The following is a 26,042-nucleotide window of genomic DNA, read 5'->3' as shown; positions in this document are numbered from 1 at the left end:
GGTCGTGGGCTATGGGGTGCGGCACGGCAGGAGTGTAGGGTAGGGAATGGGGTAGGGCACGGGATGGGGCACGGGATGGGGCACAGCGCGGTGCATCTCTCCCGTCAGTGCCAGCCCCGCAGCGCCGGAGCGCGGAGCGCGGAGCACGGCACAGCCCGGCCCGGCTCGGCTCCTCCTCGCGGGGCTGTCCGGGGCGGTGCGGGGCGGTTCGGGGCGGGCACGGTCTCCGGGAGCTGATAAAAGGCTCGGCGGCCGCCGCTCCGCGTTCTCCCCGTGCCCGCGCCCGGCTCCGCCCGCAGCCCGCAGCCCGCACCGCCGCCCATGGTGCTGCCCGGCCCGCCCGGCATGGCCCGCTCCGAGGAGGTGCACCGCCTCACCGAGAATGTCTACAAGGTGAGTCCGCAACAGGTGCCCGGCGCCGCGCCTCGGCCTTTTTGCCGTTCTTTGAGTTATTTTAATTGTTGGATTTCCCCTCCCCGGGACGCGCGGGGGCAGAGCGGGCTCGGGCCGAGGCGCCGTCGGGGCCGCCCCCGGGATGTGCCCGGGGCGAGGGGCACCCCCGAGCCTCCCCGGGCACCCCCGAGCCTCCCCGGGCACCCGGCCCCGCCGCAGGGATGTCCTCTGCCGGGGTGGGCAGCGCTGTCCCCGCATCACCCCGGAGCGGGGCAGCCCCGCCGCTCGCTGCTCCGCCACAACCAGGAGCCATCGGAGCCTTCCCCGTCCCTGCAGCTCGGGAATCTCTCCGTTTCTCCTTCTCTCCCGGTGTTCTGAGAAAATGCGATTTATGTGGTTTAATTTCCCCCCCGAAGGAAGCGGTTTCTGCTCCGCTGGGTCTTGAGAGCAAGGCTAATAAAACTGCTGTAGCCGAACGTGTAACGCAGGATGTCGTTTGTTAAACTGGGAAGCTTGCACGATTTCCTGTGATTTAAGGGCTTGGATTGAGTTACCTGGGAGCACAGAGCAGGGAGGGGGGGTAAAAAAAAAATAGAAGAATGTAGTACAAGAAGTACCGAGGAAGTGAAGTTCTGAAGTCTTGGAGATTCTGGGGTGTCACAGCTGCTCAGGCAGAGCTGTGGCCCCCGAAATCGCGGCTGCTCTGAATCCTGGTGACATTTTGCTGTGCTCTCTGGGGCTCCTGTCCCCGGAGCTGCCACCGTGCAGGCTGCCCGCGGTTTGGGGCAGGGCTGGGCTGGCACCGAGGGTGTTCCCGGTGTTTGTGCACTGGCACTGCCGGGCCCGCAGCTCCTTGGGCAAACAGGGCGAGAGCTGCCGGGGCCGGGATCAGCCCCGGCGGTGACTCAGTTGTTGTTTGAGGTGCGTAGTCCTCGAAGCACGGGGCTAATGACAGGTTTGGGGAGCGGGTCACCCTCTCCCGGCACGTGGAGCCCGGCCCCGGCAGGAGCGAGGGCAGAGGGGCGAGGGCAGAGGGGTGAGCGCTGCACGGAGCGAGGGCAGAGGGGCGAGGGCAGAGGGGTGAGCGCTGCACGGAGCGAGGGCAGAGGGGCGAGGGCAGAGGGGCGAGCGCTGCACGGAGCGAGGGCAGAGGGGCGAGCGCTGCACGGAGCGAGGGCAGAGTGGCGAGCGCTGCACGGAGCGCTGGCCGTGGCCAGAGCAGAGCCCTTGGCCTGGGACAGGCTCCGTCAGCACCCGGCTCACACGGGCACAGGGGCACAGGGTGGCCCCACAGCCACACGGGTCTTGGCAGGAGTCCCGGGGTCTCCATCGGTTGGTGAAGGCCTCCGCTCCTCGGGATGGCAGTGGGAGCAGCCAGATGCAGGGAACGAGAAGATGGAAGCGGTGAGGATCTCCTGGGCTCACCCCAAATCAGTGTGTCGGTGCTGGGAGCTGGAGGAGGACGGTCCCGGCTCGGGTGTGTTCCCCGTGGTGAGCAGAGGCTCCTCTAAAGCCGACAATGCTTTTCCCGGCCTCTGGAGATGTGTGGCATGTGGTGCCTGCAAGAACCTGGCGTGTCCCCGTTCCATCGAGGGCTCCAGCCGCCCCTGAGCCCAGCGGGACAGCTGGGATCTTCTGGATCTCCTGAAGCTTTGGGGTCTCTCAAGCCAAAGCCCAGTGCTCCAATCCCCGATACCCGGCTGGTTTCTGTGGCCTGTGCAGGAGCCTGAAGGCTGCCGTGGGCAGGAGGGGACGGTCCCCAGGAGGGGGGCGATGCCCCGAGCCGCGGGGTCCCGGTGGGTGGCTGGTCCTTGCTTTGCCTGCCGCCGTCTCAGGGTCTGGCGGCGGCCGCTCCCCACGCCAGGCGCCCGCTCCGGCTTTCCCGAGGCGCTCTGCTCGGGAAGCCCATTGTCATGGTTTTCCAGAAGCAGCGCTCACCCTCGGAGTGACTGTGCTAATGAGCTGGTGGAGGAGCTGTCAGCCGCCCCCGGGCCGATGCTGCCACTACAGGCAGCTGCCTACACGCGGGGAGTAATTGCAGAGGGAGACGGAGGCTGCTGGCACCTTCCGCCAACGTAATCCCACCTTTCCCGGTGCTGATTCACCCGCGGGACCCCGGCGGAGCGGCACGGCTGCCGGGCCGGGCTCCGAGGATGGGCAGCTCCCTCCCCGCCCAGCCCTCACTCCGGATCGTCTTTTTGCAGAAAGCGGGGACTGGCAATTCCTCCTTCCCCCGAAGACAGATCTGAGATCTGTCTCCTCCTGCCAGATGAGATTATTGCCGTTTGCAGCCCAACCTCCATTTCATTTTGAGGCGTTTTTTCATGCGGAAGATGGGTTTGCAGCGGTGCGCGAGTAGCTCCGCGTTCGGAGAGGTGTTTGCCTAGCGACAGCCCCAACTCCAAGCTCAGTTGTCGTGCAGAAAGGAGGACAGAATTCCCGAGGACAGAATTCCCGAGGGTCCTTTGCTCCCCGCCAGCTGTGAGCGGTGGTGGCACAGCCTCTCCTCCTGTCCGGAGGGATGGGAGCGATCCCTCCTGCCGTGGCTCAGCAGGGAAGCTCTGGTGGTTTGGGGTGTCGGTGGAGGGATGATGTGTGTGGCACAGGAGGAAGGAGCCGGCCTGGGGCACCCTGAATTCCTGAATTCCGTGCCCTGCGCTCCGCGCCTTGGGGCTCCCTGCAGCCCAGCCCTGGGAGACGTGTCGGTGTCGCCCCGGGGGCTCTGAGCACCCCAGGGTTCCGCGGCGGGCTCGGCTCTGGCACGGCCAGGGGCTCTGAGCGTTCCTGGCCCCGCTGGGGAGGGGACACCGGCGGACACGCGTGTTCCCGGGTGTCACCCGGCTGTCCCTGCGCCGCTCCCCGGCCTGCGGGCTCTGTCCTCGCTGCTTGCTTGGGCTGAGCCTGCTCTGGCTCGGGTTTCCGCGGTGCTGCTCGTGTTGCAGGGCAGGGCGCGGGGCTGCTCCCGGCTCCCCTGGCCGCAGCCTGGGGCTGAGCCCCTCGGTGCCACACCTGTGGGGAGGGACTGGGGCCCTTGTGGCTCCTCAGCAGAGATCCCAGCCCCGAGGACCTGGGCATGGCCCTGCCTTGCAGGGCTGGGTGCTGATGGGTGCTCCCAGGGTGCCAGGGTGCTCTGTGCCCCGTGCGGATCCTCATCCCAGTTCTCTTTAACTCCACACCCCGACACAAAGATGTCCAGAGCCCTGAGACTTGGGTCCCCTCATCCTCTGGCATGACAGCCAGGAGAAAAGAAATGCTTTTAGATGGGGACTCAGTTTTATCCCTGATTTTACCAGCTGGCTCCTTCCTGACAGAAACTTGGCTCTTGAAACCCCCAGGGCCGTTCCTGATGGCTCTGGGCAGGACAAACTGTGATGGAGGAGGCAGCCTTGGGCTTTGCTGGGCTTTAAATATTGATAGCAAAATGATGAAGGTGCTCCTGGAGCAGGGCTGACCCATATAGACACAAAACTTCCTTGGAGCTGAGCTGCATCTGCAATGTGACCGTGGAGAGTCCCCTGGCGCTGCCCCTCCGTCCTGCTCGTCATGGTCACCCAGGGAAGCCGTGGCTGGCCCAGGTCAGGCCTGCAGGGAGCCACAAAATCCTTAGGAAGGTTGGAAAAACCCTCTGAGATCCAAGCACTCCTGGAGCCCTCTGAGATTCCCTCAGCACTGCCAAGGCCACAAAGCCACGTCCCCAGGTGCCACATCCATGTGGTTTTGAGCCCTTCCAGGTGCCACATCCATGTGGTTTCTGAGCCCTTCCAGGTGCCACATCCGTGTGGTTTTGAGCCCTTCCAGGTGCCACATCCATGTGGTTTCTGAGCCCTTCCAGGTGCCACATCCGTGTGGTTTTGAGCCCTTCCAGGTGCCACATCCGTGTGGTTTCTGAGCCCTTCCAGGGATGTTGCCCTTCAGCTGTTGTGCAGGATTTGCCTGAGCAGGGGAAGCCTGAGCCACGTCCACTTCCAGCTTGAGCAGGACTTAAACTCAGGATTTAGGAGCTGCACTTCCCTGATCCTTGCGGGCTCCTTCCAGCTGGGGATATTTTATTCTTTTCCATGATTCTAAACTCTTCCTTATGGGCTAATCTATGGGTTTGGAACATCCTGGCTGTGGCTGGAGTGTGCTCAGAGGGGGGAGAAGAGGAACCGTGTTTCTGTTGCCTCTTCCCCCACGGAGCGGAGCAGGGCCGTGTCCTGGAGACCTTGTGCTTTGCATTAGTTTGGTTTTTGGCAGCTGAATAAAGCCGTGCCAATCCCGGAGAGCTGAGTGGTATTACCCAGGGAATTCAGCGCAGTGGAACAAAGCAAAGCCCTTTCAACCCTTGGCTGCCAGGTTTTGTGTGTCTGTGTTTTTCTGAACCCTGCCCAGGCAGCCCATGGAAGGCAAACAACTTGTGGGTGCCGCTGAGGGGGCAAAACCTGGCGAGAACGGGATTTGCTTTCGCCGCCGCGGTGTTGCCGAATATTTGCTTTGCTGCTGGTGTCCTGCAAAGCTGGATTCACCTCTCCCGTGGGGAACAGCCCTGCCAGAGCCCCTGGTCCCCCCACGCAGGGGGATGGATGAGCCCTGTGCTGCCGGGGGAGCAGCTCCAGCACGTCCCTGGCTGCGAGGGGTGATGCTGCTGCGCCATTCCATGGCACAAACCTCTCAATTCCCCACGATTGCTCCTTGGCAGGTCGGGGGCTCTCGCCCGGAGGAGGGGTGCGAAGGCTCTGGAGTCACCTTCCCTTCCCACCCTGGGAGCGAGAGGAAGGCTTGGCAAAGGCTATTTTTATCTCTGGGGTGAGGAGCCCTTTTCCCGCTCTCATCCTGCCAGGCTGTTTTTGTTGGAGGCTCCTGACAATGTTTTAAAAACATTCACTTTCAGCAAACTTCCTCCTGGGGGTTGGTGGATTTCATTTGGCCAGCACAGAGTCACCTTCCCGCTCCTTCAGCTGTGCCGTGAGACCCTCTGGGAGCTTTAATCTCTTTATTTGTTGCTTTCAAAGGTCTCTCGTGGGTCAGCGGGGAGCAGGACCTGCCCTGAGCAGTGCCAGGGCTGGGTTGTGCTCTGATTCCCTCTGGTTTGGGTGAGATGGGCTGAATTTCGGAGGATGCTTTGGGGATCCTGTTCCGTCATTAATCCCCCGGGTTTCGTGCTCAGGACGATGTGTTTACACGGGCGCTGCTGAGAAAATCACACTATTTACATATCCCTGTGCACATCCACGTACACAAACACCGCTCTGAACCTGCAAACCGCCGAAAAATCTCCTCCCTGCAGAAACCCTGCCAGCATTGCTGCTGCTCAAACATTGCTCAGCCTCGGAGCGCTCAGCGCTCGCGCGTGGCCGAGGCTGGAGCTGGGGATCTCAGGAGTGGGGATGTGCCTGTCCCTGCCCTGGGCAGGGGAATTGTCCCTGTCCCTGCCCTGGGCAGGGATCCCACACCTCTGGCCGCCCTGTGGGATGACCCAGGTAGGTTTTGGACTGGAGTTAAACGCGATGTGGGCAGGATGGAGCAATCCTCGCCAGCGGTAATTAACTCCCGTGCAATCCTCTCCTACACGTTGGAGAACACCTGGCTTGTTGCTACAGGTTCATTTTCTCCTTTCACGCTGAGCACAGCCACTGAACTGCTCTGAGCTGCCCCAAAACAGCTTCCAGGGGCCCTGCATTGTTGGCCTGCAGCCTTAATTAGTGGGGCAGCTCCTCATTAGCCTCGTCAATCATCTTCTGCCCTTTGCAGTTGTGGCTGGTGCTGTGAGGACGTGGGAGCTGCTGGGGACGGGCTCTGGGGACACTGCAGCCACCCTCCCAGCAGCCTGGAAGGATTAACGGGATTTCTGCCGAAATACCGGCACTGGGGCGATGCCACCCCTCTGGCAGGTGCCCCACACACAGTCCTGCCCAGAGGAACCCCAAAAGCGCGGTCTGGAGCCAAGAACGCTCTGGCTGAGCCCTGCACACACGTGTGGAGAAAATTCAGCTGTCAGACTGAAGGGCCGGGCAGCAGGAACTGGGATAAAAATGCCTCAGGCAGAAAATGAGCTTTATAGTGTTGGGGCAGCCTGAGCTGAGGTGACAGATGCTTAATCAGCTTATTCCCCATGAGTGTCTGCCTGTCTTCCCTGCCCTGCCCGGGGTGGGACTCTGCCAGCAGCCTGGGGGCCAGAGCCCTGTTCCCAGCAGGAATGTCCCCGGTGCATCCCTCCACTCGGGCTCTGAGCTCCGTTTGCTGCTGGCACCTTGGTGGGAGGGTGTCCCCAGGGACGGGCAGGGGGTTGGGACCAGCTCTGGGGCCGGAACTGGGCTGGATCCAGAGGCTCCCCAGCAGGGAATGGAGGCTGTGCCTCTCCCAGGGCCAGCCTGGGGTCGGTGTCGGGGTGAGGGCCCGGCAGGGAGGGCTGCGGCTGCAGGGCCAAGCACACAAAGAGCCCCTCTCTTCGTCTTCTTCTTCTCCCTGATCCGATTATTCCTTCCCCCATCTTACCCAAGGGCCTTGGAGCGGGGCAGGAGAAGCTCAGGGGGTGCTGCCCACGCTCACCCCCAGCCTTTGGGCAGTGCCCCCATGCCCAGGGACCCTGCTGTAGCTCCTGGCACAGCTCAGGGGTCTGCTCACTGCAGCCTCTGCTCTGCCTCGCTCCTGGCTGCATTTCTGCTCTTCAGCCCTTCCTGCCTGTCCGGGCTGGAGCTGCTGGCTGCGGCCACCCCGGGAGCGGGACGTGCCCCGCTCCTGGGTCACCAACCTGCCTGCTCCGGGGCTGCTGCTGCCACTTACGGTTGCTATTGTGGCGATTTTTGCTCTATCTGATGATTTTCTGGTTGGGGCATTCCCTTTCCTGTCCTGGGTCAGCCCCTCGTGCCGGGGCACTGCAGAGCCCCCTCCTTCTGGTCCCTCAAGCCCAGCTTGGTCTTCCTCGACGAAGCTGCGGGACGAGGGAGGATCCTGGGGCAGTTTCCAGGGAGCTGGGGGGGGGGCCGGATTTTTTGCTCTCTTTTTGTGTTTATCAGGCCAGAGCTGAGCGTGGAGCTGTTCACTCCACTGCCCATCATCCCTGCTAATCCCAGCCATGTTCTCTTCCCTTTAGACGATCATGGAGCAGTTCAATCCCAGCCTCAGGAATTTCATTTCTATGGGGAAGACCTATGAAAAAGCCTTAGCAAGTAAGTGGCGTCGGGGCTGCCAGGCTCGGGAGGGGGAAAGCTGGAAACCCTCGGTTTTTATTGAAAATCTTCGGGGTTTTGTCGAAAAGTTCCTTGTTCCCGCGGGGAAGGAGCTGGCAGGAAGGTTCTTGGACCAGGCTGGGATGTGCAAGGCCATGGATGCGGGAGGGATTCCAGGGAGAAAATGTTGGGAGGCAGCAGGATAACCAAACACTTCTCCAAACAGTTCATCTTTAAGCGTTTGTTTAAAATACTGAGATTTGAGATTGTACTCTTTGTTTAAAGAGGTGTTGTTGAAATGTTTAAATTGCCCAGAAGAATGAGGGGAAAAGCTGAAAAGTCTTGATGGCAGCTCTTGATTGGGAATGCAGGATCCTAATGGGAGCCATCAGGGAGGTGTAAATTTCAGTGATCAAAAGGAAAATAGGAATTGATTAAATCCCAAACCGGACCGTTTTGACTTAACCTGGCTTTGTGCGCCGCCTGGGCGCTCCTCAGCCGGGTTTTAAGGAGGTTGAAGCTTTGCTCAACCCAGAGCTGAGCTTTTCCAGGGAGGGCTGTGCTCCCTTCAGAGCTGCACGTGTCCCCTGGATTTTATTTTGGAATAATCCCAGTGAAAATGCCCGCGGGGGAGAGAGCCTGTCACCATCTCCAGCCAGCGGGAAAAACCACTCGGGTGTCTCATGTTCTGAGCCGGCGTTTGTGTCCCGACCTCTGGGAAGGATCGCTGCTCCCGCTCCCTGCCTGCAGCACGTTTCCTTTCCCACAGGTCGGGTCAGGCTCTCCCGGCTGTTTCCATGAGGAATTTTCAAGCCCTTCCCCCTGTTCCCAGGTGCCCCGGACGGACGCAGCGTCCTGCCAGCGCCGGGCACTGGTTTGAACTGGGGTTTAATGGCTCACCCAGCCGTGACCGGGCAGCGCCCGTCCAGCCCGCCCCGCCGCACAGGGGCTGCGGACTCTGATCCCCAGGGAAGGGGCACAGGGCACCCTCAGGAGCAGCCGCTTTCCCAGGAATCCCTGGGGATGCCAGCGGAGTGGGGTTCGTGATTTGGGGGTGCTCTTCCCCGCTGCCTCCCTCCTGGCAGCAGGGGCAGGGTGTGACAGGGAGAAGATCTGCTCACCCTTGGGGCTGTGGGGTTTGGTTTTTTATTTATTCTTCTGAAATACTCACTGACATACACAGCTGAACTAGCTCAGCTGATTACCTGGGAGGTGGATCTGTTTATCCCGGGCTGTCCTGTGCCACCAGCCGTGGGGACAAGCGGTGTGACCACCGGGATTGTGCTTTTCCCACATCCCTGCTGTGAAAACGCTGTGGAGCCAAGGGCCTTCCTGGCATTTTTACCTTGGCCTGGCTCATCCTTCCCCTCGGATCCCCGGGCTGGGGGCAGCTGGAGGCAGAGCAGAGGCAGCGTTGGAAGGCTGGAGCCGGGGCTGTACAGCGTGTTCTGTGATTAGAGGAAACCCCCTGCTTATCTGATTAGAGTCAAGCGTGTAGCTGGAATGTCAACAAACAGGGCTGAACTATAATGGAAGTCTGTGATACTCAATTATTCCGCAGTGATTTCTCTGAGCGGCGTTAGCAGCCCGACGCTTGCGCTGCAATGAAAACCTCCAGAGTCCTGCACGTACCTTTTCTAATCCTAAATTACCCTGTAATCTCACTGCTCCAGCTTTCTCTGCTGGCTTTTCCTCTGTTTGTTGTGTGGTCCCTCCCCGTGGGGTTCAGCCCTTTGAGGTAATACCTATTTTAGTGCCGAGCCTCTCCTCCGTGCCCCAGAAGTCCCAACAGCCATTGAGGAGAACATAAACTCCGTTTTTTCTGGTGCTTTTCAGGCATGACATACGCAGCAAAAGGGTACTTTGATGCTCTGGTGAAGATGGGAGAGCTGGCCAGCGAGAGCCAAGGATCGAAGGAATTGGGTGAGTCCCCAGTTTGCTGCTAAACGGAGTTGCAGATTCCCACCCCCAGGAAGGAGAGACAGCTCCGTGGTGCTGCTGGAGAGCGAGCTCAGTGTGGAGCTGATCCTGCCTCGTCTCAGTGCGAGCAGCGTCTCTGCATTTACTGCTCACGCGGTTTGGAGGAGCCCCTGATGCTCTCGGTGGCAGGGCTGTGGCTCGTGCCACAGCTTTGCCCTGGTTTTTTCTCACTCGGAGAAGGGGAAGCAGCGGATTTTGGCCGGGGAGCTGGGGCTGAGCTGCCCATCAGGGGCCTCTGGAGGGGAAGGGGAGAGGGGGGAGCTGCGAAGGGGCAGGGGCTGTGCTGGTGGAGGTCACCCTGCGCTGGTGGGGCTGGGATTGCGCCCTGGGCGCAGCGGCTCTGCCCTGCTGGAGCCGCCCTGTGCCCCTGCCAGGGACTCGTGTTTGCCCAATCGATGGCAGCGTCACGAGCTGTGACGTTTGCTGCCTCCTTCCCCTTTCTCACACTTATTTCCCCAGCAAATCCTTTGGGAGCTGCTTTTCCAGTCCCCCTATTGCCCAAACAACCTCCTGTGTCCTCCTTCCTCACAGCCATGGTTTGGGGTGACAATCTCAGCTCCCCCCGCCACGGTTTGGGGTGACAATCTCAGCTTTCCCCCCATGGTTTGGGGTGACAATCTCAGCTTTCCCCCCATGGTTTGGGGTGACAATCTCAGCTTTCCCCCTATGGTTTGGGGTGACAATCCCAGCTCCCCCCATGGTTTGGGGTGACAATCTCAGCTTTCCCCATGGTTTGGGGTGACAATCCCAGCTCCCCCCATGGTTTGGGGTGACAATCTCAGCTTTCCCCCCATGGTTTGGGGTGACAATCTCAGCTTTCCCCCCATGGTTTGGGGTGACAATCTCAGCTTTCCCCCCATGGTTTGGGGTGACGATCCCAGCTCTCCCTGTGGTTTGGGGTGACAATCTCAGCTTTCCCCCCATGGTTTGGGGTGTTTCTCCCAGCTCCCCCTGCAATGCTGCACCTTGTCAAGGCTCTCATGGAGTGAGATGGGCTTCAGTCTTGTGTCTGTGCAGTCCCAGGTGAACCCCTCCTCCTCCTCCTCCTCCTCCCCCTCCATCCCTCCCGCAGCTCCAGCGATGGCAAAGCGCTCATTAAAGCTTCTCTCCGGGGCAGGCAATTAACGAAGATGTTGAGCCGAATCGACCCTAAAGGCTGAAGGAGTCGGGGAGCAGCCCCTGGGCTCTGGCTTCGGTGTCAGGCCCCGCTCCCCCCAGCCCCGCTGCCGCCTCGCAATTGTGCCGGGAGAGCAGCGAGTGTCTATGGAAACCGAGTGGTGGATTAAAGCTGCCTGCAGCGATCCGCTGCTGTTTAATAAATAAAACAAAGAGCCCTGTGTGCCGAGGGCCGTGCAGAGCCTGCGGGGAGCTGCTGCTGCCTGGCTGGGGCTGAGGGACACCCCAGCTCTGCTCACGCTTCAAACCTGCCTTTGGGGGCTTCTGGCCCCGCTTCCTCGCCGAAGGACGAGGGTTCCGTGGCCTCGGTGCCATCTCCCTGTGTGTGACTCGAATGCTTTGGGGTTTAAAATGTTTCCAAATCGCTGCTCCTTCCCCTCCTGGTGTGGACACATCGCAGGGAGGCTCCTCAGCCTCGTGCTCTGCTGATCCTGCTGATATTGGCTGTGGCAGCTGCTCGGAGCAGGAGAAAGTTGAGATAAAATTTCTGGCTGCAGCTCAGTGGTGCTGATAACAGCTGGGACACAACCCCCGTCCCAGCAGATGTGTAAACAGGGGCTGAGAGCTCTTCTGGGTCGGGGCTGTGCTCGCCAGAGGTGCAGCTTTTCCTGGGAACACCTTTGCCTTATCGCCGCCTGGGCTGGGAACGCCGGCAGTGCCCGAAAGGGCTCTGGGTTATTTCGTAGGATCCCACACTGCTTTGGGCTGGGAGGGACCTGAAAACCCATCCAGAGCCACCCCTGCACTGGCACGGAGCCCTTCCTCCATCCCAGGCTGCTCCAAGCCCTGTCCAGCCTGGCCTTGGGCGCTGCCAGGGATGGGGAATTCACTTTGGAACAGTAAAGGGGAATTCTCTTAACTGCTGCTTCCATAAATGTTGTGCCCCCCAGCTCCCTCCCTGAGTGGGATTCTCTTCCATGAGTTTATAGGGAAAACTGCTTCAAGGTGTCAGCTAGGGCAGTGTGATGCTCAGGATTGCAGCTCATGTTCCCAGGCTGCATGGACAAACACCCGAGATAGTTGTTTCCCCTGCAAACCCTCTCTTTCCTGGCCTGGCTGCTTTCCTGGTGCCAGTGCCCGGTGGAGCACGGAGCCCTCTGGAGCACTCCCTCAGCTCCTGGCTGCCCCTGGGGCCGCTTAGCGCCGTGCATTTTTCCTAAATTCCCCATCAGATTTTAGGGGCTGCGTGTAGACGGGATAATCCCGCGTGGGAACGGAAGGGAAAAGCGGCGGCAGTAACAACAATAACGAGCCGCAATCGGCTCCGGGGGCTGGGTTTGCAGGTGCAGGTGTCTGCTGGGGCCTGTCTGAACCCCACTGCCGGGCTCGGGGGTGTTCCTATCCCCGGTGCTGCTCGGAGCTCTCGGGGCGCCGCTGTCACTGTCCTGGGGCGGCAGGAGCGGCTTTGCTCTGTGCAGTCCCCGCTGCCCAGGCCCTGGTTTGGGGTTAGGTCTGTGCCTGCAGGTGCCCTCGGGAGGCTCCTGGGGCTGTTCTTCACCCCCTTGGTGGTTGTGGCAGCGGCTTTGGGGAGGATAAACTGCTGTGAGGAGCCTGTGCCTGAGCAGGGAAGGTTTTGCAGCCCCTTCCAAACAGCTCCAGCCTCGTGCTGGAGTCCTCAGGTGACTCTGGCCCCCGTCCAGCTCCTGCCTAGGCACCTTGGATGCTGCTCAAAATGTCGTTTCTTTTGTCCTTCTGGAGAACTAGGCCACGACAAAGTCATGGAGAGGGCTTTTCTTCTCCCGGTGAGCGGAGCTGGAGACATTTCCCTGGGTGCTGGGCTGAGCAGCACCCGCGGGGCTGGAGGGGGATTCTGTTCCTGGGAGGCTCCTTGGATGGGTGGAGCTGCTCCGGGTGACACACCGGGCTGTGAAAGGGCAGCGCAGGCAGTCATTACTCAACCATTGTTGAGCTGAAAGGAGCCCCTGGCGCATAATGGCTTTTTATTTCCACAATAAAATCGGGATGTGGCACCTTCACGGCTCGGATGAGATTTTACAGCTCATCCAGTGCCACCCCTGCCGCAGGCAGAGACACCTTCCACTGTCCCCGCTGCTCCAAGCCCTGCCCAGCCTGGCCTCGGGCACTGCCAGGGGTCCAGGGGCATCCCGGAGTTCAGCTCCCGGGTTCAGAGGCTTTGTCTGCGCAGATCCTCTGGGAACGGGGATTAACGTGTTAATTGCATTGGTGGTTGTTTTGGGTAGATGCTTCCTGCAGTGGTGGAGGTGAGGATATGGATCGCACAGGTGCCAAAGGTGGCCCTGGAGCCCCGAGTGGTGCCCGTGTGTGGTTTGGGATTGGCAGAGCTGCTGGTGTCCATTGGGAACCAGCCAGGGCAGGGCCCAGGGTGGCACACAACTCCAATAAATGTTTTCCCGGCGTTTGTGGCAGTGTCCCTGCTGCGCAGGTGAGCTGGGAGCCGAGATCTTTTTGTTAATCCTTTAAATTTGGGCTTGACAACGCACTCGATGCCTGGTGGGTGACACTTTGTGCTGGTGGAGGAAAGGGAGCTGCAGGAATGAATGAATGCTGAGGGTGCAGAAACACAGGAGAATCCTCTCAGAGCCCTCTGCTGCCTCAGGCCGGGGCTTTTCCGCTGCCTCCATCCCTGCCAGGGGGAGCAGGCGGCCAGGGCTCATTCTCAGCCGCCTGTGGAGGGTTGTGAAGGAGCACCTGTGAGGAGCACGTGGCCTGGCTGGGGCTCCCAGCGTGTGGCAGGTGTGTGGAGCGTCCGGGGCTCACCTTCCCCGTGATGGCTTCCAGGAATGCCACCGCTCCGTGCCCCGGCGCTGTGCCCGGCAGGGCTCCTGCAGGGATGCTGGCTCCTCCCGGGGCAGTGCAGGGGTCCTGTGCGTGCCCACGGGCTGCTTCCTGCCATCCAGCAGCACTGGGCACGTCTGAGGAGGGGTTTTGGCCGGGTGTGCGGCCGGCTCCGGGTGCTGGAGGTGTTTGCTTCCCCTCTGGAACCGCCGGGGTCAGGGTGTTGAATTAACCAGTGCCACCAGTACAGCTCCTGCCCCGGCACTGGGGCACGGGGCGCTCATGGGGCGCTCACTGGGCACTCACTGGGCACTCACAGGGCACTCACTGGGCACTCACTGGGCACTCACTGGGCACTCACTGGGCACTCCCTAGGCACTCACAGGGCACTCACGGGGCACTCACTGGGTGCGCACGGGGCACTCACAGGGCACTCACTGGGCACTCACTGGGTGCTCACTGGGCACTCACTGGGCACTCACTGGGCACTCACTGGGTGCTCACTGGGCACTCCCTGGGCACTCACTGGGCTGGGCGTCCTGGTACGGATCCAGGGCTGGCCCCCATCCAGGGATGCTCAGCACATCCCAATCTCTGACTGAAAGGCTCCATGGCCACTGCCCAGCCTGAGGGAGCCAGTTACCGGGAACTGGGAACCCAGACCAGGGCGCCTTGGGAAGCTTCTGCTTTTCCCTTTACCTGGTGTCTTAACAACCAACTGACAAACGCCTGAAGCCGTGCCAGGCGTGCCAGGCGGGGCCGGAGCAGCGCTGGGTGGCTGGTGAGTTATCAGCGCATCTCGCAGCCCTCTGGGGCTGGCAGAAGTGAAACCCTTGTGGAGAGGAAAGGGGTGAGTCAGCGGGGAGAAGCCGATTGTTTCCCCACACTCGTCTCCTTCGCGCTGCACACGGATCTGCCCAGCTGTCGCTCCTGGAGTCAGAGCCTCGCCCGGGCTGGAAGCGCTCCCTGGCTCTGGGGAGCTGCTCTGTCAGCCCAGCCCTGCTCGTGCTGCTCTGAGGGAACAGCAAAAGAGGCTGCATGGGTTCCCAGTGGGATTGTTCAGGCTGGAAAAACCCTCAAGGTCACCGTGCCCAAACGTTGACCCGAGTCCCCCAAGTGCCACCTCTTCATGCTCTGGGTTTTGCCCTAAATTGGGCTGCCTCAGATCTTCAGCTCTGCGGTGTTTTGTGGGCAGGGTCATTGCTGGGGATGTGCCCGAGTGCTGAGCCCAGGAGCTGCTGGTGCGAGATGGTCCCTGGCCAGTGGCCACCTTGCAGGACAAGCAGCAGCACGTTCTGTCTCTGAGCGACCTGGCTCCTTGATTAATGAGTACTCTTATTAGAAAGGACCCATACCCCGTTTCAGAGGGGGGTCACAAAATAACCCTGAGTCTCTGACAGCTCCAGAGCAAACCCTGGGGAGCTGGGTTCCCCCTGGCTCCGTTCCGGAGGGGCAGCTGGTGCCAGCAGGGATGTGGAACAACCTGTTCGCCTGTTGTGGGCTGGGTGTGGAAGGGAAGGGCCCACGGGAGCTGCTGTAGTTCTTCTCCCAGAACGATACTGTGAGTCAGCCGCAAGCCGCAGCTCCTCCCGGGGCGCTCGGCAGGGGAGGGGGAGAGCCTGGCTCTGCTGGTACCTCTGGGTGTAGCTGAGATGCTTCCCCGGGGCTTCCTCGCCTGGAGGAGGTGTGTTTTGGCACGCTGTCCCGCTGTCCCGCTGCTCGGTGGGAGTTCAGGTGCTCGCTGTACAAATCCCTCTGGCAGCCGACGCAGGGCGCCGCGGGCGTGGGCGGCCGTGCCACCGAGCTCCCCGCCGTGGTCCCCTCGCAGTTCCCTGGTGGCACCCCTGGCACGGCGCCACGGGTCCTGTTCCGAGTGGAACTGTGGAATCCTGGGGCTTTGCAGCTGCCCTGGCACCGCTCGGCGCAGTTTAACCTTCCCCCTGAGGCTCTGGCCTGGCTTTGGGGTGAGATGTCTGCTACCGCCTCACACGGTCTGTAGGTTTTTGGGGGGCGGCTATCGGGGTGGCAGAGGTGCTCTGTGGGGATTCACACCCTGCTGCTGCTGCTTTTAGGGGATTTAGCCCAAATCCTGCCGCCCAGCCGGGCTTCCAGCGGTGGCAGGGGCCACGGGAAGCCCGGGACTGGTTCCTTTGGGGGCAGCCAGGGAGAGAGAGGCTCTGGAGGAAGCTCACGAGGCTCTGGGCAGGCGTCCAGCTGCCTTCCTGCCACCTCGTGGAGCTGGGCTGAGGGGGGACAGCAGCGTCCCCTCAGCAGGCTGGGGCACAGCGGGGCTGAGCTGCGGGAACGGCGCCGTGCCCCGCCGGCTTTGATGTGGGGCCGCAACGCCCCGGCGGGAGCCGAGCGTGGTGGTGGCGCAGGGGAAAGTGGAACCCAAAAGATGGATATCGGTGCTGAGAGAGCACCACGAGCCTCCCAGGCTGTGGGAACTGGCAAATTCCCTGGGAGAGGAGCGTGGGAGGGGGACAGAGCCCTCTTGTCCCAAAGCAGGGGTACCCAGGGCTGGATTTGGGGACCTGGGTGTTATTCCTGGGTGGCTCAGGAGCTCTGTGACGGCGGTCAGAGTCCCCGATCGGCGCTCCCGGGATTTCCACCCCAGCCAAACGGGACAGGAGAGGGGCAGGGGGCGGTGCAAGCTTTGGGGATAACGCGAGACCCCCCCGACAAAGCCACCGCCGAGTGACGCCAGGTTCTCCCGGCAGCGGGAATTCAGGCACTTCCCAGCATTGAGCTGTCGCAGGCCGAGCTGGAGCCGTTTCCTGGCGCTCCTGCGGTGGTGGCCCCGTGCCCGGCCCCCCCTGCCGCCGTGTGTGGTGTGAGGGCTCCTCTCGGCACGGGGAAGGAGCGGAGCTGCGGCTCTGCCAGCCATCGGGTCACCGCTGGCTTTGTGGGACGCCCTGGGCGCCTCGGGGGCACGGGAGGGGCGCTGGCAGCCGGTGCCAGGTCGGTTCTGTCGCCGCAGCAGAGGGGCTCCTGCCTGCCGAGGGATGGGTTTGGTGTTTGCAGAAGGGTTCGAGGCGCAGTGCGTGGTGCAAAGTACGAACTGCTCCAGCCAGGAGAGCGCAGCCATGTCGAGGCAGGCTGTTCCTGGTCAGCCGGGGCTGCTGACACTCAGCTGGCACACAGCTCCTGTCCCCAGGGCCGTGTGGGGACGGGCTGGGGCTGGGGCTGGGAGAGGCTCCCACCCCTTCCCTCGCTCCAGTGAGGTGCTGGCTTTCATTTGCAAACAGCTCCACGGAGGGTGGGAGCTCTTGGGAAGCCACAGCCTGCCGTGCTGGAAGGGAAAGCTTCCAAACTCAGCCCTGAAAAAGCTGCCAGAGCTGGGCTGTCCCCAGGGCTCGCTCAGGTCCGGAGTCAGGGCTCCTAGCGCTGGCTCCCTTCCTAAAAGATGCTCCCGTGTGTGTGTGGCTGCAGCCACGCCGGGGCTCCTGCTGAGCCAGGACACAGCCCTTCCTCCAGGAACAGCGCTGGGCGTGGGGCTGCGGCCCTGCGGCGGGAAAGAAAAATTAAAGGAAGTGGCAGAGCAGAGCTGGGATTCCTTGGCTGCAGCGGCGATCCCAGGGCCCAGCCCCGTGTCCTGTGGGCTGTGCCAGTGCCAGTCCCTGTGCTGAGCCTGGGGAACAAGGGCTGTCCCTGCTGCTGCTCGTCCTTGTTCCCCTTCCTCCCTCCCAGGGTTTGTCCGGGTGTCCCAGGTGGGCATTGACTCACTGCAAAGGTGGGCACGGGGGGTACTCCAGGAGCCCCCCGGGTCTGGCTGGAGACCCCTCCTTGCCATCCCCTGCCCTCGGTGCCTCAAGCCCTCCCTGTCCTGTCTCCGCAGGGGACGTGCTCTTCCAGATGGCAGAGGTGCACAGGCAGATCCAGAACCAGCTGGAGGAGATGGTGAGTGCCCAGCCTGGCATGCCGGGGTCCCTGTCGGTGAAAATGCTTTTCTGTGCCTTGTCCAGATGACACCAGCCCCTCTGACACGGATTTGCTCAGCTCCAAAGGGTCTGCGTTGCTTGGGCATCCTGCTCCTGTGCCCTCCCCGGGCGGGCTCTGCCAGCCCTCCCCAAGCACTGAGCGTTTTCTTTCTCTCCACAGCTCAAGTCCTTCCACAACGAGCTCCTGACGCAGCTGGAGCAGAAGGTGGAGCTGGACTCGCGGTACCTGAGTGTGAGTTCTGTGTGTGTCAGTCTGGCACAGCCCTGGTCTCGGGGGTCCCCGGGTGTCCCCCACCGGCTGCTCCCTGCTGGGGATGTCACATCGTACCCCAGCTCCTGTCCCTGGTGTCACACAGGTCACCACACACAGGACAGAGTTGTCCCCTGCTTGCTCTCCGAGCCTTGGGAATCCCGCTGGAATTTCCCAGGGGCTCTGCTTGTTTCTGTGGCCCCTTGGCAGCAGGAGCTGCGGCCGAGGCTCAGAACCTTCTCCTGTCACATCCAGGCTGCGCTGAAGAAATACCAGACGGAGCAGAGGAGCAAGGGGGACTCCCTGGACAAGTGCCAGGCGGAGCTGAAGAAGCTCCGCAAGAAGAGCCAGGGCAGCAAGAACCCGCAGAAGTACTCGGACAAGGAGCTGCAGGTAGGAGCCCGGCCTGGGGCGCGAGGGGGGGTTCAGTGCTGCCCATGGGGCTGGCTGGGCTCTGGAAAACCCCTGGGGAAGGATTTGCTGCTCTGTAGAGCAGGGGGCACAGCAGCTTTCAGTGGGCTCGGAGGTGTTCCCGTGGCACAGAGTGGGGCTGGAGCTGCCCGAGCCTGCTCCATGCACTGCTCCCGCTGCTTTCACCCTCTGCCTTGGCGAGTGGCCGCGGGGATCGCTCGCTGCTCTCCTGCCGTGCCCGCTCCATCGTCCCCGGGACGGGGTTTGCTGGTGGATTTTGTGTGCCTGTGCCCTTCCCCGGGGGCGGCTGCGGTGAATCAGAGCGGTGTGACATTGTGTGGGGGTGGCACTGTGTGGGGGTGACACCGTGTGGGGTGGCACCGTGTGGGGGTGACTCCATGTGGGGGTGGCACGGGGGCAGTCAGAGCTCCCCACAGAGAGAGGCGGTGTTGGGTCTCACTGAGGAGCACCCAGGGCACGTCCTGGCAGTGCTGGGGGGCTGTGGCACTCGTGTCACCGCTGGATCCCGCTCGTGTCACCGCTGGATCCCGCTCGTGTCACCGCTGGATCCCGCTCGTGTCACCGCTGGATCCCGCTCGTGTCACCGCTGGATCCCGCTCGTGTCACTGCTGGATCCTGCTCGTGTCACTGCTGGATCCCGCTCGTGTCACCGCTGGATCCCGCTCGTGTCACCGCTGGATCCGGCTCGTGTCACCGCTGGATCCGGCTCGTGTCACCGCTGGATCCCGCTCGTGTCACCGCTGGATCCACAGCAGGAGTTGCTGCCCTCTGCGCTCTGCTCTGTGAGCTTTGCCCCGAGCGTGGCTGACCCAGGCACACCTCCAGGGGTGACTGGTGCACCAACAAGCCCTGGCTGGCGGTCGAGCGCTGCTGCAGGGGCTGCGGCCATGGAGCGATGGTGCTCGGAAAGGGGAAGGTGAATTCCTGAAGCCAGGAATTATTTAGTCCCGTCTCCAAGGCAGGAGTGTGTGTGTTATGTTGGGGCCAGGGTCTGTTTCTTCACGTGTCAGAGATTGGTGTCTGCTGAAGGAGATCTGGACACCGGTGGCACTTCGCTCGTGGGGGTGAATTTGGTGGCATTTGGTGGCATTTAGCCTCCAGCAGAGAGTTACAGTGAGGCTCCTGCTGGGGAAGTGACACCCTTAACTGCACTGCAATTTGGGAAGTGCTGTGAATCAGGACAAGCACTGAAGGAGAAGGATGCAGCCACCATCACCCGCTGTGGCTCGGCCTGTGGGTCCCATGGGGAGCCAGAGCTCCGGGAGGTGCCGAGGTGGCACAGCCAGAGCAGGGCTGGGAGGTGCTGGAGCAGGGCTGGAGCAGGGCTGGGAGGTGCTGGAGCAGGGCTGGGAGGTGATGGAGCAGGGCTGGGAGGTGCTGGAGCAGGGCTGGGGGGTGCCAGCACACCCCTCCGTGTCCAGCCCGCTGTGCTGGGGGCTCTGCTGTGTTCTCGAGCTGAGCAGCTGAAACCACTTCTGAGCGAGGCGTCTCCACAAGCCCCAGCTTTGCAATTCCTGCTGAGCGAGAAAAGCCCTGCCAGGCCCCGTGCCCAGCGTGGGGGGACACGAGGATCAAACCTCTGCTCCCCCCACCTGGAGAGCTGCTGACAGGGACAACAGAAGGGAATGACTGCCAAACCCCGGGGCAGGGATCCCCAGCCCACAGGAGCGGAGGAGGAGGAGGAGGAGGGCTGAGCTGCGGCTGTGATGTGGCGGGGATGGGGCTGTCCTGCCAGCGCAGCTCTCGGGGCAGGGAAACACCATCAGACGCTCATTCCCTTTAATCTTGCGGCAGTAAGTATTTAGGAAGCGCTTATCTCCGAAAAAGCTTTCTGGTGGCTTTTGAGCTTACAGAGCTATGAGACCCTTCCAAGTCAGAATATTCTGTGATTCGGTGGCTGCTCTGCTGCGCTCGGCAGGGGTTTGCTCTGCCTTAGATCTAAACACAAAGTTAAAATGCAGCAGAGAGGGCACTTCCCCTCTCCTCTCTGCTGACAGCAGAGCTGGTGTTTCCTCAGCACAAAAAAAGAATCTTTGGGGCCGCCCTCGGCGCTGTTTCACCTCTGCCTGGGCACTGGAGAGAGAGGGGACTGCAGCAAGTGGGTCCAGCCTGGGAGTGTGTGTGTGTTGGTGTTGAGGAGAGAGCCTTGTTCTGGGCTTTGGTGAGGTAAAACTGGGCTTCAGAGAGCTGAAAATGGGCTTTGGGGAGGTGAAAATGGGCTTTGAGGAGGTGAAACCTGGTTTGAGTGGATCGGGAGCATCTACAGAGCTTTGTGGGGCTTGGCTTTCCTCAGCCTGGTGAAAGCAGAGCCACAGGCAGCCTGGTTTGTTGAGCTGGCCCAAAGCCACCCCTGTGGCCACTTGCCAGACCTCTGGTGGTCTCCTCGGAGCTGCTCAAGCACCCGGGGATGGTTTTGGGGTGCTGACAGCTGCGCCAGGCTGGTGCCAGGGGATCGCAGATCCATCAGGCAGGGCTGGCTGGAGTCTCCTGGTGGGCTGTGGCTGGTTCCTGCTCTCCTCGTGGGAGAAGCTGCTGTTGGTGGAAGTGTCACCTCCTTCGAGGCAGCAGTCACATCCTGCTCTCCTGAAGGCTCATCCCCGTGGAGCTGCTGGGGCAGCCGCCAGCCAGGAGTCTGATGCTCTGTCATCATCTCCCTTCACATTTAATGCTCCGGGAAGCGGAGCTGCTCCTCTGCCTCTTCACCACTTGTGGAGTGACCACGTCTCGTCATCACCTGCCAGTGAGAGGGTGGGTGAGACACGTGGTGACAGCAGGGCTGTCCTGCAGGGACCTCGGGGTTTATGTAACGCTGCTCAGGGTCGGAGCAGGTCTGGGGCCACCCAGGCTCTGGTTTTGGCCAAGGACAGCACTTGTCTGGGCGTTTCCACACTGCTGAATCCAGCAGAGAGCCCAGCCCAAACATCTGACCTGTTAACTCAGCTGCTCCCCCTCTACAAAGCAGCAATCAGCGCTGGAGTTCAGCAGGGGGCACAGGCAGGGGGAGCCGTGGCTCTGGAGCAGGGGGTTGAGGAGGGGGTGCGATGCTCAAGGACCCTGGCAGGAGCTGCATCAGCCCCTCGCTGCACGGGGAGAGCTGCTGCAGGCGTCTGCGAGCCCCACGTCACCTGGCCGCTGTCTCCTGCTGGTTTTGTGGAGTTCTCCAGACGGGGATGAGTGTTGCAGCGTTGAGTGGCTGAGGAGATAGAACACCTCGTGCTTTGCAGCTCTAAACCAGCTGCAAGTGCTGGAGTGATGTCCCAGCTCCCGAGCCCTGTCTGCCACGAGCAGCAGCGATGCTGTGGTTGGGGGTTCTTGCTGCTGAGTGTCACATTGAGCCGGGCTTTTATTCCTTCTGAATCAGTCCCGAGCTGCTGCTCCACGCAAGGAGTGAGGGCTGAGAGCCCCACGTGGCTCATCTTCCTCGTGGAGTGTCTGAGATGGGGCTTGACCTGTGCTGGAAACCGGGAGAAAAACCGATTCCGCTCACTTCACGTCTCTGATGAAGAAGAATGAAAACAATATTAAGATTAAACAATCGCCAAGGAAGCTCAAGTGCTGTAATTCCATTAAAGGCTGGTTGTGATCAGGCCGTGAAATCAAGGTCACGAGGGGTTTGGGACCTGGATTGAATCAGCAGCCTGGCAATGAAGTTATGTTGGTTCAAAGTATTTATCAGATCATATTAGCGCTGTGAGCAATTGGATTTCTGCATCGGGCTGAGATAAAACTGGCTGTAATTCAGCCTAAATAGCAATGCTGGGGCTGGGTTTGTCCTGGAAGGCTGTGCCTGACCCGGGTGACAGGGGGTGACCTGGGTGGGCACTGGGGGCCGAGCTCGGCCTCTGCCTTCACCCACCCCTGCTCCCATGGGAATGTTGTAAGCATTAAATACCACTGTGCCAAATAACCTGTGGGGTTTTAGAAACTTTTGTCATTGAAACCTCATTTGGATATTCCCATCAGGAGAAATAATTTTAGGTGTAGGTCAGGAAGCTCCAGATGACGGGGAGTTTGCACAAACCAGGTCACGAGTTTGTGTGAAAGTCAAATCGGGGAGGACTCAAAGCTCAGCAGCTCCAGGTGACTCTCCCCAGGTTTGACTGGGATTTAGGCTGAGGGAGGACACGAGAGAAGAGAAGAGAAGAGAAGAGAAGAGAAGAGAAGAGAAGAGAAGAGAAGAGAAGAGAAGAGAAGAGAAGAGAGAGAAGAGAAGAGAAGAGAAGGAAGAGAGAGAAGAGAAGAGAAGAGAAGAGAGAGATAGAGAAGAGAAGAGAAGAGAAGAAGAAGAGAAGCCCCCTCCAGCACTGAAAGAGGCTCCAGGAGAGCTGGAGAGGGACTTTGGACAGGGCCTGGAGTGCCAGGACACAGGGAATGGCTTCCCACTGCCAGAGGCAGGGTTAGATGGGATATTGGGAAATTCTTCCCTGTGAGGGGGGTGATGCCCTGGCGCAGGATGCCCAGAGCAGCTGTGGCTGCCCCTGGATGCCTGGAAGTGTTCCTGGAAGTGCCTGTGCAGCTCAGGGCAGTGTCACGAGCGCTTGGGTGCCGAATCTGTGCACTAAGCCGCGGCTCCGGGGTGTTCCGGTACGGAGGAACGTTCCAGGCAGGAGAAGGGGAAGCGCCTGCAGAGCCAGCGCTGCTCCGCTCTCTGGATTTTATGTAACGCCCCATGGCTGGGGCAGGGCTGGGGCTGCTGCAGATGTGACCGTAACGAGGGGAGACAGCCCTTCCCGGGGGAGGGAGGGAGGCAGCCTGGCGTCCCCAGAGATCGGCTCCCCCCTGTCTGCTCTGCCTTCCCCATCGCCTCGGATAAGCGTCAGCAGCCGTGTCCCAGCATCCCCGCCGAGCCCTGGCTGCCGCCGGCCGGGGGAGGATGGTGGGCAGCACATGGGGCCGGGGCCTTCCCTTCTCCTGCCTGGGGTGCTGCGGCAGGGCAGGGCAGGGGGAGGCTGTCCCCTCCCTGGGAAACGTGCAGGGCTCTGCCGTGCCCGTGCTTCCAGGGGGCTCCTGTGGATTTGCAGGGTCGGTGTCCCCACAGAAGGCAGGGAATGTGTTTGGGGTCCTGCAGTGACCAGTGGCGGCCATTCCTTGCTGTGGGGCTGGTGCTTTATTTGCCACATCGCAGGAGAGGCTGGGTCAGGGCTCACCCCGAGCTCTGCTCTCCTTCTCTCTGCTCCGTGGAAGAGCCTGGGCTGTCCCCGGGCTCGGATCCAGCATCGCCGTGCCTGGCTGGACACACCAGCCTCTCCCTGGTGGCACACTTGGGCCGTGTGTGGGGGCTGCGGGAGCCAGGAGGAGGGGACAGTGCCCGCTCCAGGGCCCGCCAGCTGCCTCGCAAGGAGCAATTTCTGGGAACGAGGAAAAGGCTGAGGATCCCTGGCTGCTTGCTCTGCTCATTTTGCCTCTGTGGTGTGGTGGGCTTCAGCAGCTTTGCCTTGAGTCTGTTCCCTGGCTCAGATGCTCTTCTCTTGCTAATCAACCAGACTCCTTTTTTATCTTATCCCATTTCCAGCTATTCTCCCTCGTGGCTGCCTAAACAAATCCTCCCTTCCCTCTGTGTTTACTCCTTCCAGGTATTTCAGCCTGCTGCATCGATCCAGCACAGTCCTCTCTCTTCCCTGACCTTTCCTTTCTCTTTTCCCTCTGCTCCGTGCCGCTGGCCCTGACCGATCCCTCCCTGGGATGAGAGCTGGAGCTGGCACAGCCCCTCCCTCCCTGCTGGATCCCTCCCGGTGCTGGTTGGAACCGTGCCTGCCCCACGCTCCCCGTGGCTTTCTGCTCCTGGAGCTCATGGCTGTGCCGTGCCCGTGTCCCCGAGGCAGCTCCTGCCTGCTGGCGTCCCCTCTCGTCCCTGGGGCCGGTCCTTGGCTCAGCCTGGCCAGTGCCACACTCACTGAGGCTCCGTGGTGCTGATTTCTGTGGTGGGGCTCAGCGCTGCCCTTGGCTCGTACCCGCTGCGTTTGCACGTTCCCTGCTGGCACGGGGGGTTTGAACTCATTTCCACCGAGGCCGTGGTTGTCAAAGCCTCGGCTGGAGCTCGGTGCTGCTCCACCTGCGCTGTCAGCACGGAGATCCACGCGGCTCCAGCCTTGGCATTTCTCAGCTGTTCTTTGATCTGCACACCGCCCGAGCTGGAGCTGGGGAGGCGGCAGGGCCGTGTGCCCTGTGTGCCCTGGCCATCTGTATGGGACAGCGGCGGCTCATGGAGCCGGGGCTCGGCAGCAGCTCATGGAGCCGGGGCTCGGCAGCCGCTCATGGAGCCGGGGCTCAGCAGCAGCTCATGGAGCCGGGGCTCAGCTGTGGCTCATGGAGCCGGGGCTCAGCAGCAGCTCATGGAGCCGGGGCTCGGCTGTGGCTCATGGAGCCGGGGCTCAGCAGCAGCTCATGGAGCCGGGGCTCAGCAGCGGCTCATGGAGCCGGGGCTCAGCAGCAGCTCATGGAGCCGGGGCTCAGCAGCTCATGGAGCCGGGGCTCAGCAGCAGCTCATGGAGCCGGGGCTCAGCAGCAGCTCATGGAGCCAGGGCTCGGCAGCAGCTCATGGAGCCAGGGCTCGGCTGCGGCTCATGGAGCCAGGGCTCAGCAGCAGCTCATGGAGCCGGGGCTCGGCAGCAGCTCATGGAGCCAGGGCTCGGCAGCAGCTCATGGAGCCGGGGCTCGGCAGCAGCTCATGGAGCCAGGGCTCGGCTGCAGCTCATGGAGCCGGGGCTCAGCAGCTCATGGAGCCGGGGCTCGGCTGTGGCTCATGGAGCCGGGGCTCGGCAGCAGCTCATGGAGCCGGGGCTCAGCAGCAGCTCATGGAGCCGGGGCTCAGCAGCAGCTCATGGAGCCGGGGCTCGGCAGCAGCTCATGGAGCCGGGGCTCGGCTGTGGCTCATGGAGCCGGGGCTCGGCAGCAGCTCATGGAGCCAGGGCTCGGCTGCAGCTCATGGAGCCAGGGCTCAGCAGCAGCTCATGGAGCCAGGGCTCAGCAGCAGCTCATGGAGCCGGGGCTCGGCAGCAGCTCATGGAGCCAGGGCTCGGCTGTGGCTCATGGAGCCGGGGCTTGGCAGCAGCTCATGGAGCCGGGGCTCAGCAGCAGCTCATGGAGCCAGGGCTCGGCTGTGGCTCATGGAGCCAGGGCTCGGCAGCAGCTCATGGAGCCGGGGCTCAGCAGCGGCTCGTTCCCTTTTCATCTGCTGGTGTTCCTGGAGCGGGGCGTGCCCGGCGTGGCTCCAGCAGCACTGTGTGCCCGGCTCTGGGGGTGCCCGGCTGAGCCCCGGCTCTAGGGGTGCCCCGGGAGCGGCAGCAGCCCCGGCTGTGCCAGCCCGGCCCCGCGGCCGCAGCCCGTGCCAAAGCCCGTGCCAAAGGCTCTGCCCGGCGCCGCCGCGTGCTGACACCGCTAATTAGGTCAGCGGCTCCCGGTGAATTGGAAGTGGATGCGGGAGGCGGGGGGGCGGCACGGGGGAGTTATTTGAGGCCTCTCCAACCTAGAAACCCAGAAAAGATTTTTCTGGAGCTGTTGGGTGGCTCTGGCGTGTGCTCTGGCTTTGGGTGCGAGCACCGTCCTGCCTGCTCGGGTCACAGATGGGGTTCCTTTCCCCTCCTTCGGACTGGGGGGTTTATTTAGATGATGCTTTAAATGTGGATCTGAAACTGACAACCTCAGTCAAGTTCTCAGTTTACAATGCCGTGCTTGAGTGGTTCGTGCTGGTCAGTGGGGTCTTGGGGAAGCTGCTGACCCTGGCAGGGAAACACTTTCCCCCAGCCCTTACAGGGGATCAGGTCACGCCAAAGAAAGACAAACACCATGAGAAAGGTGTGTGGCTGTGTCTCAGAGTGTGAGCTGCTGAGATTTCCCCCATTTCTGGGGAATGGAGATGAGAGCAGCAGCCCTGAGGTCCTGGTGTGCACCTGGCTGCAGGTGAGGCCTCACTCCTGGGTAAGGCAAAGCTTCTCCTTGGGAGTGCAGTCCCGACATCTTACACTG

The 26,042-nt window shown here is 61.7% G+C and overlaps 1 protein-coding gene across 4 annotated transcripts in view; it reads left to right on the top strand.

The window, feature by feature from the left end:
- The first annotated feature begins 290 nt into the window (after nt 1-290).
- The window catches only part of BAIAP2 (BAR/IMD domain containing adaptor protein 2), a 40,517-nt gene continuing 14,765 nt past the window's right edge, over nt 291-26,042 (top strand). For all 4 annotated transcript variants that reach the window (XR_005703477.2, XM_040081470.2, XM_040081471.2 and 1 more), the window contains exons 1-6: nt 291-393; nt 7,466-7,541; nt 9,378-9,464; nt 17,293-17,354; nt 17,556-17,627; nt 17,901-18,038. Coding sequence is in view for 3 of the 4 variants with exons in the window: in XM_040081470.2 (XP_039937404.1) it covers nt 322-393; nt 7,466-7,541; nt 9,378-9,464; nt 17,293-17,354; nt 17,556-17,627; nt 17,901-18,038 (507 nt within the window). In the remaining variant the exon portion in view is untranslated. The remainder of the gene's footprint in view (nt 394-7,465; nt 7,542-9,377; nt 9,465-17,292; nt 17,355-17,555; nt 17,628-17,900; nt 18,039-26,042) is intronic.

The sequence above is a fragment of the Hirundo rustica genome, chromosome 18, assembly GCF_015227805.2.
Source record: "Hirundo rustica isolate bHirRus1 chromosome 18, bHirRus1.pri.v3, whole genome shotgun sequence".
NCBI lineage: Eukaryota > Metazoa > Chordata > Aves > Passeriformes > Hirundinidae > Hirundo > Hirundo rustica.
This window is presented reverse-complemented; position numbering and strand designations above follow the sequence as displayed.